The 17,926-nt window shown below is 39.6% G+C and overlaps 3 protein-coding genes across 4 annotated transcripts; 2 read left to right on the top strand and 1 right to left on the bottom strand.

Annotated features, from left to right (window-relative positions):
* Positions 1-578: 578 nt before the first annotated feature.
* On the top strand, positions 579-5,638 carry LOC113129798 (deoxyribonuclease gamma-like). Of its 2 annotated transcripts, none has more exons than XM_026305912.1 (10): positions 579-652; positions 1,909-1,994; positions 2,307-2,395; positions 2,880-2,966; positions 3,072-3,184; positions 3,364-3,476; positions 3,908-4,065; positions 4,380-4,476; positions 5,078-5,153; positions 5,250-5,638. In XM_026305912.1, the coding sequence occupies exons 2-9, from the start codon at positions 1,914-1,916 to the stop codon at positions 5,144-5,146; spliced, it is 807 nt and encodes a 268-aa protein (XP_026161697.1). In that variant the 5' UTR covers positions 579-652; positions 1,909-1,913; the 3' UTR covers positions 5,147-5,153; positions 5,250-5,638. The 2 variants fall into 2 exon arrangements, with proteins under 2 accessions (XP_026161697.1, XP_026161698.1); XM_026305913.1 differs by having other exon boundaries at positions 5,078-5,160.
* Positions 5,639-6,800: 1,162 nt separating this feature from the next.
* On the bottom strand, positions 6,801-8,447 carry tma7 (translation machinery associated 7 homolog). The gene is made up of 4 exons (XM_026305916.1): positions 8,308-8,447; positions 7,887-7,942; positions 7,551-7,638; positions 6,801-7,317 (listed from the first exon to the last, which is right to left on the bottom strand). The coding sequence occupies exons 1-4, from the start codon at positions 8,321-8,323 to the stop codon at positions 7,283-7,285; spliced, it is 195 nt and encodes a 64-aa protein (XP_026161701.1). The 5' UTR covers positions 8,324-8,447; the 3' UTR covers positions 6,801-7,282.
* On the top strand, positions 8,434-12,418 carry ccdc51 (coiled-coil domain containing 51). Its single transcript, XM_026305911.1, has 7 exons — positions 8,434-8,566; positions 9,102-9,181; positions 9,270-9,477; positions 9,635-9,772; positions 10,072-10,236; positions 10,541-10,747; positions 11,093-12,418. The coding sequence occupies exons 2-7, from the start codon at positions 9,177-9,179 to the stop codon at positions 11,672-11,674; spliced, it is 1,305 nt and encodes a 434-aa protein (XP_026161696.1). The 5' UTR covers positions 8,434-8,566; positions 9,102-9,176; the 3' UTR covers positions 11,675-12,418.
* Positions 12,419-17,926: the final 5,508 nt, after the last annotated feature.

The following is a 17,926-nucleotide window of genomic DNA, read 5'->3' as shown; positions in this document are numbered from 1 at the left end:
TGAATGCCAGGTACCACACAGCTGTTAACTTAATCATTAGGTATAATACTCAGCTGCAGATGCATTAGCAACACAATGAGAATGGCTCAGACAGTCCCTCAGAACTTGAGAGATCAGGTGGTGAATGTGTTTATCTATCTATCAATCAGTCTATGTCCTCCCACTGTGAACTGAGACATGCTGTTACTTGTGCTTATCTTTACTGGGAGGACATTTTCTGGGTGTGTCATGTGCTGCATTGTGAGTTCATGTTGTCTTATCTCTGTAGAGTTGCTGCTGAGCAACTGGGAGCAGACAAACACCTCCCTCCCATGCACACAAAGACATTTTAATGCTCCTATTTATGGTCTCTTTTTGTTTTCAACCTAAGGCCTGGATGACACTTGAGTGGATCATGTTTCTAAAATGATCAGTCGGCCTCAGTCAAAGGTACAGGTCCATATATGCCGTCATACACATACAACTGGTAAACATTATGGAGGGCGGGATACTTGTCTTGTTTCTCCCTCTCCCTTTAGTCTCAGCTATTGGTTGACTTTCAGCCAATCACTGCCCCTGGTCACCCTCTATATAATGCTTTGGCTCTAAGTGGCTATAGATCAACACAGCCTATAGATCTGACCAAGCAGCAACACATACGTATCATCTGCAGGTGAGACACAACTTGTCTGGTTTTTTTTTCTTCTCCTGCTGAGCTTTGCATGAGGTTTTGCATTATTTCAGAGGATAAAATAACCTTCCTCCACCTGTAGAGCTGAGGTACTGATAGTTTACTTTGTCTTTTCCTGTAAAAATATGGAGATAATAGTTTTCTGGTATTCTGAAGATTTAATGGACTTAATGGTCTCATTGTTTTACTGAGCTAAAAGAGTTTTTCTGAGTATTTTGGTGTTGACATTTTGGAGGTAGTGAAACAGCTCACCATGCATTATGATCTTACCTCATGTTGAATTTAAAATTGAACTAAAACATCCAACCATTAAGTAAATGTTGTGGAGTAAAATCCGAAAGTCCTGACGAAATGATAATACTGCAGTATTGTACTGAAGTACTGCATTATTAAATTGAATTTCAGCCATTTGCAAAAACCTATCTACCATAAATATAAGTCATGACCTCCAATAAGCTTGACAAGATCACAAGTGACTGTTAAACCCAACACCTTCACAAGTCTACTGTATACTGTGTATGCTAATCTATAGCGGGAGCAGACAAGGTGTCAGTTCTATCTTCAACAAGTTTAAACAAAGTGTTGCAACAGTCCAAGACTTTCATAAGAAACTGTGAGGGTGACACAGACATCGGATCCCAGTTACGTTTGTTCTGAGGACATGCAGGTGTTTGCTTTGTACGTACTGGCATGTTGTGTGTTATCAGCTGCAGTATCTTCTCCTCATCAGGCTGAGCAACAGCACAAAGACAAACTGGTTGGATGACCAGACCAACTGAGTTAAACTTAATCTTCATGTTTCTCTGTATGTACAACCACATGACTGCAGCCCTGCAATTAACAATTATCTTTTATTTACCTTTTAATTACTAATTAGATAAGTCTTTTAATTCTAACTTGATTCATCAATATGGTCTCTAAAGTGTCAGAAAATCATATAAATTGCTCTGTAAAATGTCCCAGCTGAAACCAAAATGTCACTAAACCTGAAGGAACAAGTCCTGAATGTTTTCTTGAGGCTTTTTCATTGACCCGTTGATATCAACAGGACTGCTCCAAATTTGTCAACAGACTTTTCTGAATTAAAAAAGCAGATGATGTATAAATGCTGAATGATGGAAAATTGCAATAATCTGCCAAATGGCCATTACTTACAAAAGTTTTGTTTTTTTTCATGCAATGTACATACCACAGTTAATTGTCATTAAAATTTGCTGTTTTTTATTTCTTCCCTGCAGCCACAATGAAAATAGCATCTTTTAACGTCCAGAGGTTTGGAAAAAACAAAGTGTCGGACCCAGAAATCCTGAACATCCTGACTAAGGTAAGTACGAGTGTGGATGCACGCTCATGGTGCAAAACTCACAGTTATGGAGCCATACAAGAACACAAACCCATTCAAAACTGACTAATTACGGAACTTGCATTAAGTTACATGGGTGAATATATCAGGGCTGCAACTATTATTATTTTATTTTAGTCCAAATCTAAAGGTTCATATACTGATGTCACAAAGGGGTCTCTCTCTTATTATTAAATAATATTAAATTTAATAACTTTAAATTAGAATAACTGCTGTAACAATTGAATTTCCCCTTGTGGATTAATAAAGTACTTCTTCTTTTTCTGACTTCAGATCGTGTCTCGATATGACCTCATTGTGATCCTGGAGGTGGTGGACACCAGCGGTGAGGCTGTAAAAACCTTCCTGGAGTCCCTCAACAAGTAAGTGGCATTTTATTATAATGATATTAGTTAGATAGGCTCCAGCAGATCCCTGTGACCCTGGTTAAGGAATAAGTGAGTATAGATGATGGATGGATGGATGGATGATATTATTTAATTTCTTTGGCTGCAGTTAAATAGATATAAAGTTTACCATATTTATCATCTTAGGTCATTGTTAACACATTAACACTTGATAAGAAATGCCAAATTACAGCTGAGACAGACAGGAATGACGATACTTTTATGGGAATTTGCTCATAAGATAAAATATTGGATGCTGAAATTCACTAAATTCAAGTTTGGGCTTATCACTGTTATTCCAAGTCACTGAGGTGGTATTACCAAATTTAATAGTAACCCACACTAACATCTGGTGACACTAAAGGAACAGTTAAAGGATCATCAAAGTCAGAAGGATTCACCCTCCGAGCACCAGAGCAGTAAATTAGATTCACATTACAATACATTTGACTGTGTCCAGATCCAAAAAGAAGAATCGCTACACTCTGAAGCTCAGCAGCCGTGTGGGCCGAACAACCTACAAGGAGCAGTTCATGTTCCTGTACAGGTGAGAGTTCAGCCTGCATAGCAGTTTGTACAGCACAGTACTTGTTAAAATACTGACATGAACATACTATAGTTAATGATCTAATGCATTGATTTATATGTGTAGGGAGGATATTGTTAACTTGGTGGATTCCTACCAGTTTGATGACCAGGTGGCTAAGGGAAAAGACGTTATCGACAGAGATCCCTATGTCCTGCGATTCAGCTGTGTCAATACAGGTAGAAAATGCTGTGCACACAAATTTACAAGTAAAGTGAGAGGAGATGATCAAATGTCGCAAGATATAGAGTTACAGCTGAGTTTGGGTGTAACAGATACGTTTACAAAACGGAACAGCTGTAGTAGACTGTGTCTGAATTGAGAGGTCTGTGTGTGTGTGTGTGTGTGCCCACCACAGTGCTGAAGGACCTGGTGATAATCCCAGTTCACACCAAACCAACGGACTCAGAGAAGGAACTGGACGAGCTCTACGATGTCTTCAATCATGTCAAGGACAAGTGGAAAACTGATGTAAGGACAGAACATAGTCAGTGCAGACAATGCTAACAATACAAAACATCACAGTGAACTAGTTACAAAAATATTTTAAAACATGATATCCAAATATGTATCTGCTGTACACTGAACATTATGTGTAGAGAGTGAACACTGGTTAGCATGTGAACACAAAGGTACAATAGATAAAGTAAAAGTAAATGGCCAAAATTACTGATAGTAGAAATTGTTTTAAATTGTTAGAAGTAATAGGTAAATGCTTGGAATGGTTAGAAGTGTCTGAAAGTACAGGATAAATGTGGGATAGTTCCAAAACTATCACAATGTAATGAAAAGATACTGATGTCAGTATTTGTCAAGATGTCGGTATTTATATTGTTATTGTTATTTTGTTAATCTGTGTCTGTATTGGGCCCCTGCTGACACATGATGTCCTGTTCACCCAGAACATAATGATCCTGGGTGACTTCAATGCAGATGGATCGTACGTCTCCAAGAAAGAAATGAAACGCATCCGTATCCGCAGTGACAAGAACTTCCACTGGCTGATTGGAGATGATGTCGACACCACAGCCAGCACCAAAAACGATAACACATATGACAGGTAGCACACACCAACGCACCAACACCAGTGGTGGGAAACAAACTAGAATAAATAGGACGGTATAAACAGGCCATATGAGCAGCTACTGCATTCTTTCAGATAAAGACGGACATTTTTGGAATAAACATATTTACTTGCTGGTGCAGATTTAGTTGCAGATATTTTAAATGTATGTCAGTTCAACATTAAGTTATTGGGAGCAGTTTAGCTCAGCTAGTAGGTCCCCTCGTTTCCAGTCTTATGCTCAGCAGTTATAAAATACCTGTCGTCTTAATGTTATGTTTCTAACATATATATTGTGTGCTTCTGCTCAGGATTGTGGTCTACGGAGACGACATGCTTGAGGCGATTGTACCAAACTCTGCCAAACCCTTCAACTTCCACCAGGCATACAAACTCACCGAGGAACAGGTCACACTTTCATTTCACAGTGTCTGGACTAATGTCTAAACTAATGATTGCACCATTTGTAAGAGCATCATAAAGTCTGATTTTAGTTTGGCATTACAGGTTCTAAAAATCACCACATTCAAACCCCAGCATACTCGGCAGATGACATCTTGTGTGCACAATGTTAGTGTGTACACAGTTTACATTTATGTAATAATCCTTTTGAAATTATTAGCACTTTTATGATAATTTGCCAGTTGGATTTTATATGTTAAAGAATTGTATGTTATTTTCAACAAATTCCATGAAAAGACCAAAACAATGTGTTGGTCAATGTCTCAAAACTGTTTGACTTTATCTGCTGGCCTTATCTTTAAGTTCATGTACAAATCTGAGTGGCGGCTCAGCCATGACATACTTAATGTTGTTGATCTAAGTGTTAGAGTACAGCTCTGAGTGGCCTTATGATGCTGATTCAGAAAAATCCTCTTGAGATTATTAATTATTTATACTACACATTATAGTGTTATAGTCATAAAATACTACAGGATTTGGTTCACACAGCTAATATTAAGCTATAGCTCAGATTGTGATTGTTGATCAATAAATATTTATTTTCCAGGCTCTGAAAGTGAGTGACCATTACCCTGTGGAGGTGGAGCTGAAGTCCATCACTAAGTCAAAAAAATGATTGAATGGTAACAGGTACAAAAATACTTACAGACTTAATATTTTGCTATAAAAAATATTAAAACTCTGGCACAAATCAGCCTTTCTGACCTTCGCTGATGTAGGTGCAGTGCCACCAGGACACCATGGTCATGGAAGAGGATCAGCTGGAGCTGAGGAGGGGAAACCTGCTGTTGGAGGGGGAGAAGCTCATAAACATTCTTCTAAAGATGAGACATTTTGGATCAAGTTGTGTATTTACATCCCGTGTAGAATCAGTATGTGACATCCTCTTTTAAAGTAAAAAATAAACATTTTAATCATCATGGACAAATCTCTCAGATCAGCAGATTAATATTCATTTATTATTACTTATCAATTTTCATATGGAATCTACTTGGCAGAGCACAGGCAGTACTGAGAATTCATTTAACATCCTGCCCTGTCAGCAAATGTAACTGCAAAGCAATGCAACACGCTTAACACATTTCTAATAAAGGTTGGAGACAGCAGACTGCTTTTTACGGTTTTACTAAAGCCAATTGAAAACAGAACATGGCAAAGAAAATGATTAGGGCATAAATAAGAAAGAAAATATCACATTTCCATTGCAAAAATCAAATGTCAAAAATACTAAAATCAAAATTAAAACCTGTATACATTTCCAGGGGAGGCAGATGGCCGCTCAAACTGAGCCCAGTTCTGCTGGAGGTTTCTTCTGTATGCAGGGAGTTTTTCCTCTCCATTGTCATCAAGTGCTGTTCATAAGGGATTTGTTTCTCTGTAAAGTGCCTTGAGATGACGGTATTGTGATTTGGTGCTACACAAATAAACTGAATTGAAAATTTTTATTAAAAGACTAAATCTAAAATGAAATCAAAATCAGGGGCCAAATTTAACACCAGTGGTAGAAGACGGGATCTTTCCGCCATACATTAATAAATCAAGGAGAGGTTTGATTCAAATGATATTTGATGCATTAGTGCATCATGCTGCCAATACTTATTCAACTGATTTTTAATTCAGGGCTAAATTAAAGTGCAATACTTTACATTGTCATTTGTCAAACTTCCTCCACCAGTGTGTGCCTTACTGAACCCTAAAAAATGATGAGGCCACCACTCCATCTGAAACAAGTCACTAATTAAGGTGTGTCTAGAGGTTGAGTCATGGCAACTGGACTTTCAGTTCTTTAAAGGTGAAACGTTTCGCCTTTAAAGAACTGAAAGTCCAGTTGCCATGACTCAACCTCTAGATAACTTTCCCTGGACAACTGAGAATCTACACACATAATTAAAGTTTGCAGATGAAATTTGAGAGATTATAAGTTTTTTTTATAACAGCTCTAGGAATTAGCCTACATGCTAGTTTTTACCCTGCTCAGATACAAAACAGACACCATGTCAGCTTCACGCTACTCTACTGCTTGAAAGGTGGCAACAGCAGAAATGTAACAAAGTGCCATCTAGCTAGTGTGACCCTGGATGTAATACAGGTCTCACACTTAAAGTTTTGCAAATATGTTCCTAGAAAGAAACTGTTAGACCTCAAGGATATACAGCAAATTTCAACATAACTACTTCAACACATTTTACATATCACAGGTTAAACATACTGAAGCCTTAAAAATTTAATCACTTCTGTTTAAAAAAACTAACAAAATTAAAATAACACACAATAATTAGAAAACCTTTATTTGAATCTCCTCCTCTACTGTCAAAAATCAGAAGGAAAAAAGAACTTGGGGTAACTTAGGTTTCTAACAAAGTTTCACATAGATGCAAAAAACAACAGTGGAAGTCAGGATTTTTCCACACTTTGCATTTCATTTCTAAGCAGGATTTGAAGATTTTGGTCAGTGCATTTAACTGAATGAAGATTTTTCAACCACAAACATCACAGTATGAAACCTCTAATTTCATGCCACTAGGGAGTTAGGATGTGTGTACCGAGATTGACTAAAAACAGCTATCTGAAACTCTCAGAATCAACTAAACTCACGGTCTCTACATTTTGACTGCTGGAGGAGCTCAACACTGGGAAAGGTTTTGAGTTTAATGGGGTTCATGGTCAACAACGTCAGTCTGTCAGTGAGCACACACATCACAGATGTAAAACGCGAGGCCCAGGAGCAAATAAACAATGTCCATTTCAGATTTTACTTCTTGCCCGATTTCTTAATTCCACTGCCGCCTGAAGGGGGAGAAAAGACAGGAAACAGAAAAATGTGTGCAACACAACCTCTAATTCAATCAATTCATATAAATGACCTCAATGTGACCACACTAGAGTTTGGGTTTGTAAATGTGAAGTGTAAATGAACAGATTAAATTGGTATCTTGTAGTAGCAAGAAAATATGTCATAACAAATAAGATCTTGCAAAATAAAACAAGCTTCTCATCTATCTGTTTCTGATCTATCTTACCCAAAGGCCCTTTTCCTGAAGCTTTGGCCTTCAGTGCATCCATGGCCTTCTGCTCTTCTTTTTGCTTCTGCTTGAAGGCCACATCATCCTGCAGACAGACTTAGTTTACAATCTTTAAACTCCTTCCCTTATGTCTTATGGTATAATTATAGATTTTTTTACAATTAGAAATCATAGAAGTTTCCCAGCAATCAAACTAATTAATAGCAAATAATTTAATTGGTTTTCGACTAAAGTTTGAAGAAACTATTTATGTTTGTTGTTGTTGTCTAACAGCTAAATGTTCAATCAAGAAAACAACCATCACATTAACAGAAAGAACAGGAAGACACTTACTTCGTCCAGTTCCTTCGCCTGTTTCTTGGGCGTCTTCAGTGGTTTCTTTTTGCCTCCTAAGAACAACACACAAATAAGAATGTGACCGAGAGAAGCACATTTTTATTTTCACATCTTTCCAGTCTCAGACGTATTTCTCTGTTAATAACACCACCGATAAACTACTCGAACATTGACTAAAACCGAATGTGTCGATTGCAAACGAGTCGTATCCTACATACTTATATCGACAATCGTCAATGTTGTATGTTTTTAATGCACTTTGGTGAAAATCAACGATATCAGCTTGGCGCTCCCTGAATAAGCCGTTAGCAACAGCTGGCTAGCTAACTAACCCGCACGAGCTTCAGCATGTTATCAAAACGAATCTTTTCTGGTGACTAAAATGCTAAGCTGGTCCTCAGATGAAACGACAGCTCACCTTCTCTGCCAGACATGTTTGGCACCACAATAACGTGAAGGAAATAAATAAATGTATTTTTATTTTCAACTCTCTCCCAGCTGTCTCGCTAATCCGCGCTGCCAGGACCCCGGTGAACTCTTAACCGGAAATAGAATGACCGTTTTGTGCCTGAACGAAAATTCAGCCGGCTGTGAGTTGACATCAAAATGCTAACTAGTTAGCCACAAGAAACGTAAACAGTGTGACATGTACGGTTTTACAACATCGACGAAAACAGGTGAATTATGTTTATTTTTTTTACACCTCGTTATATGAGTGAAATCTGATGTAAGTTGAGAATGAAGCAGGGGAAGGAGCAGCATATAGCTAATGTTCGCTCACCCTTGAGGAAAACATGATATGTAACTAACTTAATAAATACTAACCTTAACTACCCCCAGACACCATCTTCGTGTCATCTGTTATTAGTAATGGGGCTTTTAGATCATTTAACATTAAGTACTTTAATTAAGTAAAATTAAAATTAAAAATTAAGTACTCAAGTGCTGTACCTAAGTAGAGTTTTGAGTAACTTTAGTATTTTTATGGTATACTGCTGTATACTTTTACTCTACTACAGTTCAGAATGAAATATTGTACTGTACTGTTTAGTTCACAACACGTATTTGCGTTTTAGCTTCTTGTTGCTGCTATAATTGTATCATAAATACTGACTGGATCGCTCAAACACAGCAGGAGTCCAGCCCATAGTCTGAACAAGACGCCTCCAACCTTTATCAGTCTTCATATTGTTTGTGTTGTTCTTCTCACAGGTGACTGTTCCAGTGTTGGCTCTGTAGCTGCTGTTGACAGTTTTCAAGCTGCACCTCTGATTGCTGCTCTTCTCAATGAGGTACACAGGGAGACCTGAGCTTCATGTCTGGTTTTACATACAAATAAAGCACTGAAGCTGGTGATTGACAGTATCTTTAATCCCTCAGGTACAGGGGAGCTCAGATGTGTCTGTGGAGTGGGTCAGGTTGTCTGTCCCGCCTCTCTCTGCCTGGATGTCTGTCCGGTAGAATTACTCTGGTCCGAACCTACAGTGCTCACCATCAGCCTGGCTCCCTCCCACCCACTAATCCTGCGTCTCCTGATGGGAAGGGTGGAGCTGAGGTGGCGAAGGAGCGTGTCCTGGCTGCCTTTCAAGTACTTGAAAAGTCTTGTTTGACATCTTTTCAGACAATACACATCACTGCCAACATGCTGATAACCACTGAATTTTTACAATTAAAACAACATTATCATCTGATACTACAAAAGAACCCAACTTAATTAAAACACTGCCTTCTCTCCATCCTAACAGTATGCAGGTGATGTGGGGCGACAATGGGGTCAGAGGTCAGCTCAAGCAGCCAGCGCCACAGTCAACTACTGGTGGGAGAGGTATGAGGAGTTCGTTGGTCTCAATGAAGTCCGTGAGGCTCAGGCTAAGGTCACTGAGGTCAGTGGATAGTAAGAAGTACCTCAACTTCCAAATTTAAGCAAGCCACACTGACGTAAATGTGGTAGACAAAATATGAGAAACACCTCACTTATGACACACACTGCTCAGTGAACTTGATCCTGTCTGTAGCATGTGTATAAATTTTCAACCTGGAACTCTGAAATAATGGCAGTTATTACACTACACTACTACATTTTCTCCTCAGTTTGGATGGGAACTCAATCCATTTTACACATCACCATTTTTTACATGTTTTGGAGAAGTAGGGTTGCATGACAGACGTGTCTTTCTTCCAGGCTGAGGCAATGTTCATGGTGGCCAGAGGAATGGTGCGGGAGGCTCATACTAGCCTGGAAGCCCTTCAGGTCAGGCTGAAGGAGGTCAGAGACCGGCTGGACAGAGTGTCCAGGGAAGAGGCTCACTACTTGGAGCTGGCCACACTGGAGCACAAACTGTTGCAGGTTGGCTGAGGCAATTGAAAATGAGCACTACAGCAGGTGGTACAGTACCTGTTAGTTGTACAAGGGTTTTCCTACAAGGTTTTACGGGTAATTTTTTATCAGAAGAAGTGAAATTCTTCAGTGCCTCATTAGCTACATAATGTGGTAACACAGTTATGAAGATGTTGTTTGTAAAGATAAGAATACAGTTATACTCAAAAGTCCAATCAGAGACGTCCATTTGAAAATTGACCAGCTGAAGTAATAACAGTTTAACTGAATTCAAATTAACCCACATCTCTGTTGTTGTCTCTACTGACTGAAGGAGGAGCGTCGTCTCCGGACGACATATGAGAATGCAGAAAGCTCAGAGAGGGAGAAGTTTGCCCTGTTTTCAGCAGCTGTCAGGGGGAGCCACGAGAAGGAGAGGACGAGAGCAGAACGCACCAAGAACTGGTCCATCATCGGCTCGGTGCTTGGAGCCCTGATTGGAGTCATGGGATCAACATATGTCAACCGAGTCCGTCTACAGGTGAGAAGGGCTGGCGTTCATGCTGCTGGTGAATTCAACTGGACTGAGAGTGACAGCTCAGTAGTCTTTGGCCAAACTAAAGCATGTTGGTGTAAGACCAAATCTTCAATCTGGATCACCTCTGTGAAAGAGTAGTGAAAAATGCTTCTTGGTTCATTCACCACTTTGCTCCAGGCATAAAGATTTCAAAACTGTTGGCTGGATAACCTTGATCCATGCATGCATCTTTCCTGCAAGATGAATTGCTTCCATTTAGCATCATCAAACATGTCCTTCCCATCAGCCTGAGCTGTACTTTGTGTTCTGTACCAATTTTCAGTTTCATCTTCCTTTTCTCATCTGTAGGAGCTGAAGAATTTGCTGCTGGAGGCCCAGAAAGGGCCAGAGAGCCTGCAGGAGGCCCTCAGAGTCCAGGCTGGGAACCACCGCTCCCAGCAGGACGAGCTCCAAACGCTTATCAACAGCCTCAGGGTCACTCTGAATGAGATCTTCACACAGAGGAGAGGCGTCCCTCAAGACAAGGGAGGTCCCATTTCGGACTCACCCTCAGTGCCTCTTTCTGCTTTAAAAGACCTCCACATCGGCAGGCAAAGGACAGAGTCCCTCCTGGAGTCCCTTCCGCCACAACTGGGACAACTGGAGCAAGGACTCAGTAAAGTTGAGAGTGAATTGTTGATGGTTAGGAGGCTTCTAGAGACCAGACCACAAGCTAAAGCACAGGCTGCCCAGTTGGAGTTAGCAAGACCAGAGCAACCAGAGAGAGAGGACCAGTGGGAATCTGAGGTGGTGGTGAGGCATCTTGAGGAGAGTCAGAGGATGCTAGGAGAACAAATTAGGACAAACACTTTTTATAATGCTGTGTTTACCTACACCGCCACTGCTATCACCATCTCTGCTGTCTACCTGCTGCTCAGAGGAACTGGTTAGATGTGATACCTCTCATTTCAATGTGCTTACATGCACTGTGTAGCCCTCATCACTGGGAGAAATCCAGTGCAAAAGGAGTTTTAATGTTTGGAACCTGATCTACCCTTGAAAGAATCAGTACTTAACCAGTTTAATGTCAAAGGGACCACATTTTCTTTTCATGCTCCCATTTCAGGGATTTGTTTCTAGTCTGGTCTGTACTAAAACATTACAATACTCACACAATCGATGCAGTGGAGTTGCACTGTTGCCAGACATGAAATAAACCTCCATGATATGTTCATTATGGTTGATCATCTTCACCAGATGGTTGAGGTGAGGAAACTCAATCAAAATCAGTGTAAATTTAAACACCTGAAGGAGCAATAATGACTTTAAATGAACTGTGAGTTTCAGAGATAAATGAAATAAAGAAAATATGCTAATGTTAATTAACATGTCTAAAAGTCCTCTGACAAAATTCTGCTTGCCTTCAATCACTGCAGTTCTCACTGTTTAAATAGAAGAACACTTAAGTTGCCAAATGTTAAAACTGGATCAGAAAATGCAGAAAAATGTTAATGAGGTTTGGCAGAATGGACTCTGGGTCAGCTGCAGTCACATTCCTCTTTAATCTCCTCCAGTACTGGAGCTTGTTGTTGTGTGCTTACATATTGGTGTTGGGCACTTTGTCGTGTTGTTCAGAGCTGTACTGAGCTGGATTAAAGGTTCGCTCCAGAAAATGTCATAAAATTATTAACACTTTTTGTGCATTCATGTGTGGTGATTTGCACCTGTAAGGTCCTACGAGACATATTATAATTAGGTCTAATTATGAATAAAAGTAAGCATGTCTTCTGAACCACTGTGGTGAGGAGCTGAGGTGCAATTGTCATCTACCTCTAAAACAACGGTACATGAGATCAGTGATCATGTTTAGACTGGCTGTTCCAGTAGTGACCAGTAGGGGGAGCAGTTGAACATGTGAAACATGCAGGCAGCTGGTGGACCTTGTGTTTCTACCTGCAGAGGACAGGACACAACACTTCTGTGCAACTGTCCTTTCTCTATATGCAGTGCCCTACACTGCCAAAGGTTTGTGAACACAACTCACTGTACTTTGACAGATTGAGATTTCAAATAAAGGTACATTTTCTGGCTACAACTATGAGTTTTTATTACCCACAGAGGTTAATTCTGGTACTGCAGCACCACAGTCACAACAGATAAACATAAAAATGTAGGAAATACAGAATAACAAGTATATAAAATACAAATTAAATGGTATCTGTTGCTACCACAGTGTTGATGTGTTTTTGATGTGAGATTAACAGTGGTGCTGAACTGCATGTAGGTAATGAGGCGTTAGAGGAAATTGTGTTGCTGACTGGAAAAAGCCTGTGTTTCTGTATGTTCTGTTGTCTACATACTTCTGGCCATGTTGTGTATGTATCTTGGTGTGTTCTGTTGTCTCTGTCCTGTAAATCCACTGCAGCAGGTGTTGGGTCTTTACTTAGCACAATGACTGACGCCTGTGAAACCACACACACACACACACACACACACACACACACACAGACACACACACAGACACACACACATACACACTCACCCTACAGTCTTAATTATTGGCTGACGTATTGTGACGTCAGTGCCCTGGAAAACAAACCTTATTCTTATAATAAGCTCTTTGAAACCAAATACACAGTCTGGGCAGGAAAGGATTATCCATCCATCAGCTACACCCTTGTGCCCCTTGAGGTTCTGGGGTGTTGGCAAAAGGACGACTAGATTCAAACATACTGAGCTCTTAACCTCCACTACATGTGTTTTCCTTCAACTTCAACCCAAGGTTTGAATTATGTTGTGGTTTTGGGGGGGTCATGCAACAGCAAAGACATGCAGTATATCAGCACTGTACTAAAGCTCAGTCACATCTCCAGTTTTCAGCACAGAACCAAGATATTACTGCCTTTAATAGCAAATATTACATGTACACATAACAACCTTGACTCCTTGCTGAGAGATTTAGCCTGTTTTGAGTTTCATTAGTTTGTAAACTGGTCCTCACAAAGATAGAAATATAACACACATACTGAGTTAACTGAATGACCTGGTTTTCTAGATGTTGTGCAATCCTGAAGTCACCCTTTCACCCCGTCACTCTCACCTCTGATACAAATTCTTCCAGGTAAATGCTGTGGTCATGTGATCGGGTATATCACAGTAATGATGTGGACAATGACACAGGTTTAACCCTTTAACTTGTGGGTCAGCTTTAGCTCACCTTCAGGTGTGTTTTAGTCTGCACTAGACTATCAGCCTCTTTATCTATTTATTCTTCTAAACAATGCAGAAAGCTCATCTCTAGTGCATGAACTGTGGCTGCAAAGTGTTTTCCAATCAAAAGGTTCTGCTACAGATCTTATTTTCTATTAAACAAAACAAAACAAAACAAAACTTATATTTGTACAGTCTTTGTGCCTCTGTACCCTTAGTTTAGTCTCATTTTGACTTTTTGGTTATAAAATTTAGAGTTAACTTTTAAATGAGACCAAGCAAAAAGAGGGTTAAAGAATATTTTTCTCAGTTATTCACAGACTCTCTCTCTTAAATTAATTTTAAGTATTGACTAACTACCTAACCTGACATCTCACTTCGTAACTACAATTTGATGGTTTTCTTAGTAGTCTTATTCTTTGTCCTGTTTGACATCTGTCATGGTTTCATCATAAATTAGGGTGAAACTGAGAAGTGCGTCAGATAAAACGAGTTCGAGCAGTTTTACATCTGTAGAAAATGCTCCATCGAACATAACAGAGGCCTCAGTGCACTAAGGACCAGCTCGGAGAAAGTGTTGTCTGAACAGATTTGAGGCTAAAGTGATTAAAGCTGTTCCAGACTAGATAGTGGAGTGAAAGTAGGCACAGTTATCAGGATATTTTTCTATCATTGCCCCATTAGAGTCGTGTTCACAGAACAACCTGTGCCACCAAATGGAAATTTGATAGATAGACTTTACTAATCCATCCATCCATCATCTATACCCACTTATTCCCATTCAGGGTCACAGGGATCTGGTGGAGCCTATCCCAGCAGGGGTACACCCTGGACAGGTCACCAGTCCATCACAGGGCACTTTACTAATCCCTACAGGAGAATTAAAGACGTAGTGTTTTAACAGTTAACAGTTTGTGTACATTATTTAGTTCATACATTATAAAAGGCTACGCTGGATATAAATTTGTTATCCAGATCATTCAACTCACCACACTGCACTACTCAGTGTGTGTGTGTGTGTGTGTGTGTGTGTGTGTGTGTCTGTGTTTGTACTTGGTATACTATGGTTGTGTGGACAAATTTTACTTTGGTACCATCTTTGTGAGGACCACTCCTCTGAACTTCTGTTTGATGTTTTAGGGTTCAGGTTAGAGTTAGTTAGTTTAGGGTTAGTGTGTTTACAAGCTGTAATTCATTCATCAGGCTGTATGACTTTATTGTGTGCTTCATTCTGAAGTTCAACTTCATTCTGGGCCAGAGTGTGATATAATTTTTACAGGCCCTGCAATTTACCCAGATGATTAAAACGTCAGTGAGGTGTTTCAACTTTGTGTTGTATTTTGTGAATTCCAGGGCACACAGTTGTTTTGATAAGAGCCAACGTAGAAGACGCAAATACCAGACAGAAGCTGTAAAAATGGCCTTGAGATCTTCTTGTTAACTGGTCTGTGTCCAACTGGTTTTTTAACTTCCCGAAACCAACAATCTCACATTAACACCCACTTTAATGTAGCTTCTCTCTCGAGCTCTTGACCCAAAGATTTGTGTCACTGTCCATATGAACGGCTACGGGCAACACTGGAGTGACGACAGACTCCTTAGGGTTAAACAATATACCAATTATTAAAGTGCTATGCATTGTGGGTTATTCCCTCAGGCAACGTCTGCAGAGTTGCAGTCTTATAGAGAGCGTGCAGAAAGGCATGAGGGAATATGTTAGACAGGTGCAGAAACTGATGCAGTGTGAATTCTTCTTCACTTTTAGGTGGTTCAGTAGAAGATGGTCAGATTTAACTTTCACCCTTTAATACAGCAAATGTGAAATTTTTCCATTTCTCTGCTTGCATCTACACCACTGTGTGAAAAAAAAATAATCATGGAACTCAGTTACCTTTGTGGATCAAAATACTGTCAAACTGACAGTTGTTCAGTTCAGTAATATCACACATGATGTTATGATCATCAGATCAATCAATTATTGAAGACTGTGTGTGTCACTGTTTTCTCTGAAAGAAAAAGTGGCTGGAGACTCACATCCACTTTACACAAACACAATACTTGAGTGAGTCCTTCTTGCTGTGAGGCACCAGCACCACTGCACATCTATCCAGTTAAACGCAACTCTACAGCACAATAAAGTGTCTAGGATTGAAGCAGTCTGAATATTTAGTGAAGCCACTGGACACAAACACGACTCCAGTGAGAGGATAATGTGAGTAAGTAGTACTGGCCTAAGTACTAGTGTTGGTAGTGGTAGCAGCAATCAAACTGCTGCTGTAATGTTGACTCTACAGCAGCAGGTCAGCAGTAGCTATCTGCCTGTGAACTTGGATGGGATAATAAATCATTTATCACACTGTTACTGATACAGCCAACACTGACAGGACCTCACTCTGTTTACTACTCTTGTGTTATTAAGGAGGAAAAAGCAGGTCACTGACAATTTGTTTGTTTTACAGTGATCCACTGAAGATCAGTACAAACATTTATTACACCCGTTTAAATTTAAAGGCCAAGTTGAAATAAAGCAGACACAGTTAGACTCTGTGTCTGTCGGCTGTTTGGTGCTGAGCTGCTTGTGTACAGTGGGTTTTTCTGCTGCCTGTCAGGGCAGATATAACATGCTCAGTGCAGGGAGACTTAACCAAAACATTTTGGGCCAGACTGTTAAACAATGAACTTCAACTTGCAATGACTTTCAATAAAGGGGAGCTCAGGTCAGGTAGTTCCCTGTAGGTTGATCAAGATTTCATTTCGCTCATTGTTGCTGTAGAACTTTGATTAGCGCTAACACAGAGGCTGCAATTATATGTGGCAGTGATTGCTTGTTATCATATGATCATCATGAGACCAACAGCACTTATGTTTGTACTGTGGAATAGGATCTTTATAAAAGCTTAACATCTGTAAAAGCATTTCCATAATGAGTTTCCCTAGTGGGTTTACACAGATGACATGGACAGTGAGAAATGGCTCGATATAATAATGGAATATATAGGAATAAAAACTGAATAATAATTTAATAATATTAATTCAATTTTAAATTCCATTCATTTATATAGCACCAAATAAAAATAAAATCACCTCAAATAAACAAGGTCATTGTTTATTTCATTATAAGGTCTCCTTTTGTCTAAAAATAACAGAAAGAGTTAAGAATCAAAAACCAAAGCAAAATAAGTATTTTTTTTTCATAACCAGACACACATTTTTCTAGTGGTATGTTCTTTTCAAACTGTTGTTCACCCAAGGGCAAATTCCCTTATTCAGGTCAAGTATGTGACATTGTGGCTGCTGTTGGTCAGATAATTCCCACTGAAAATGTTTTAGAACAGAAAAAAAATTCAAGGTCTAATTCTGTAGGAACATTCCTCATTCAGTGTAAATCTATGACGTCCTCCACGAGGCTTATACTGAGAAAAACCAACAAACATTCAGAGCAAGTTTCAGTATATATAAAAAGCAGTACTGTGTCCACAGAGTGACGTGACGTCCCACTATCTGGAGACAGTGATTCTGTCAATGATTCTGACATTTGATACTTAACTTTCCAGCTCAACATAAATGTTTGGGATAAAAGAATTCACTAAAAGCAAGGAGGAAGAGTCAGGGAAATTAGAAATTACAAAGACTGAGGAACCAGGAAGATGACTTCTTTTCTATTCTTTTCTATTCTATTCTATTCTACTCTATTCAAGTTGGAGTTCAGGGGTCAGCAGGTTCAGCAGACTTGGGGATTAAGGACGTGTGTGTGTGTGTGTGTGTGTGTGTGTGTGTGTGTGTGTGTGTTTGACTGGTGGAGGTCTCCTCATTGACAGAGCCTGGGATTGTGTCTAGACATCTAGTCTAGTCCATGTGTGCTGACTTTGTCCTTCAGTCTTTGTGAGGACCAGTTTGCGTTATGAATGGGGACATTTTGTCTGATCATTGTGTCTTCAAAGAGGCTGTTTGAGGGTTTAGACTATTCAGATCAACTTTAGCTCTGGGTGAAAA

This window comes from Mastacembelus armatus, chromosome 5 (assembly GCF_900324485.2).
Source record: "Mastacembelus armatus chromosome 5, fMasArm1.2, whole genome shotgun sequence".
NCBI classification, from domain to species: domain Eukaryota; kingdom Metazoa; phylum Chordata; class Actinopteri; order Synbranchiformes; family Mastacembelidae; genus Mastacembelus; species Mastacembelus armatus.
The sequence above is the reverse complement of the archived record's forward strand: the minus strand, read 5'-3'. Positions and strand labels throughout refer to the sequence as shown.

Bases quoted from the DNA above. Each gene is read 5' to 3' on its own strand.
- LOC113129798 (XM_026305912.1), top strand. From the start codon at position 1,914: ATGAAAATAGCATCTTTTAACGTCCAGAGGTTTGGAAAAAACAAAGTG. The intron at 3,477-3,907 runs GTAAGGACAGAA...CTGTTCACCCAG, and splicing joins AGGACAAGTGGAAAACTGAT to AACATAATGATCCTGGGTGA. The intron at 4,477-5,077 runs GTCACACTTTCA...TTTATTTTCCAG, and splicing joins ACAAACTCACCGAGGAACAG to GCTCTGAAAGTGAGTGACCA.
- tma7 (XM_026305916.1), bottom strand. The intron at 7,639-7,886 runs GTAAGTGTCTTC...GTCTGTCTGCAG, and splicing joins AGGCGAAGGAACTGGACGAA to GATGATGTGGCCTTCAAGCA. The intron at 7,318-7,550 runs GTAAGATAGATC...CTCCCCCTTCAG, and splicing joins TTCAGGAAAAGGGCCTTTGG to GCGGCAGTGGAATTAAGAAA.
- ccdc51 (XM_026305911.1), top strand. The intron at 9,478-9,634 runs GTACTTGAAAAG...CCATCCTAACAG, and splicing joins GTGTCCTGGCTGCCTTTCAA to TATGCAGGTGATGTGGGGCG. The intron at 10,237-10,540 runs GTTGGCTGAGGC...TACTGACTGAAG, and splicing joins TGGAGCACAAACTGTTGCAG to GAGGAGCGTCGTCTCCGGAC.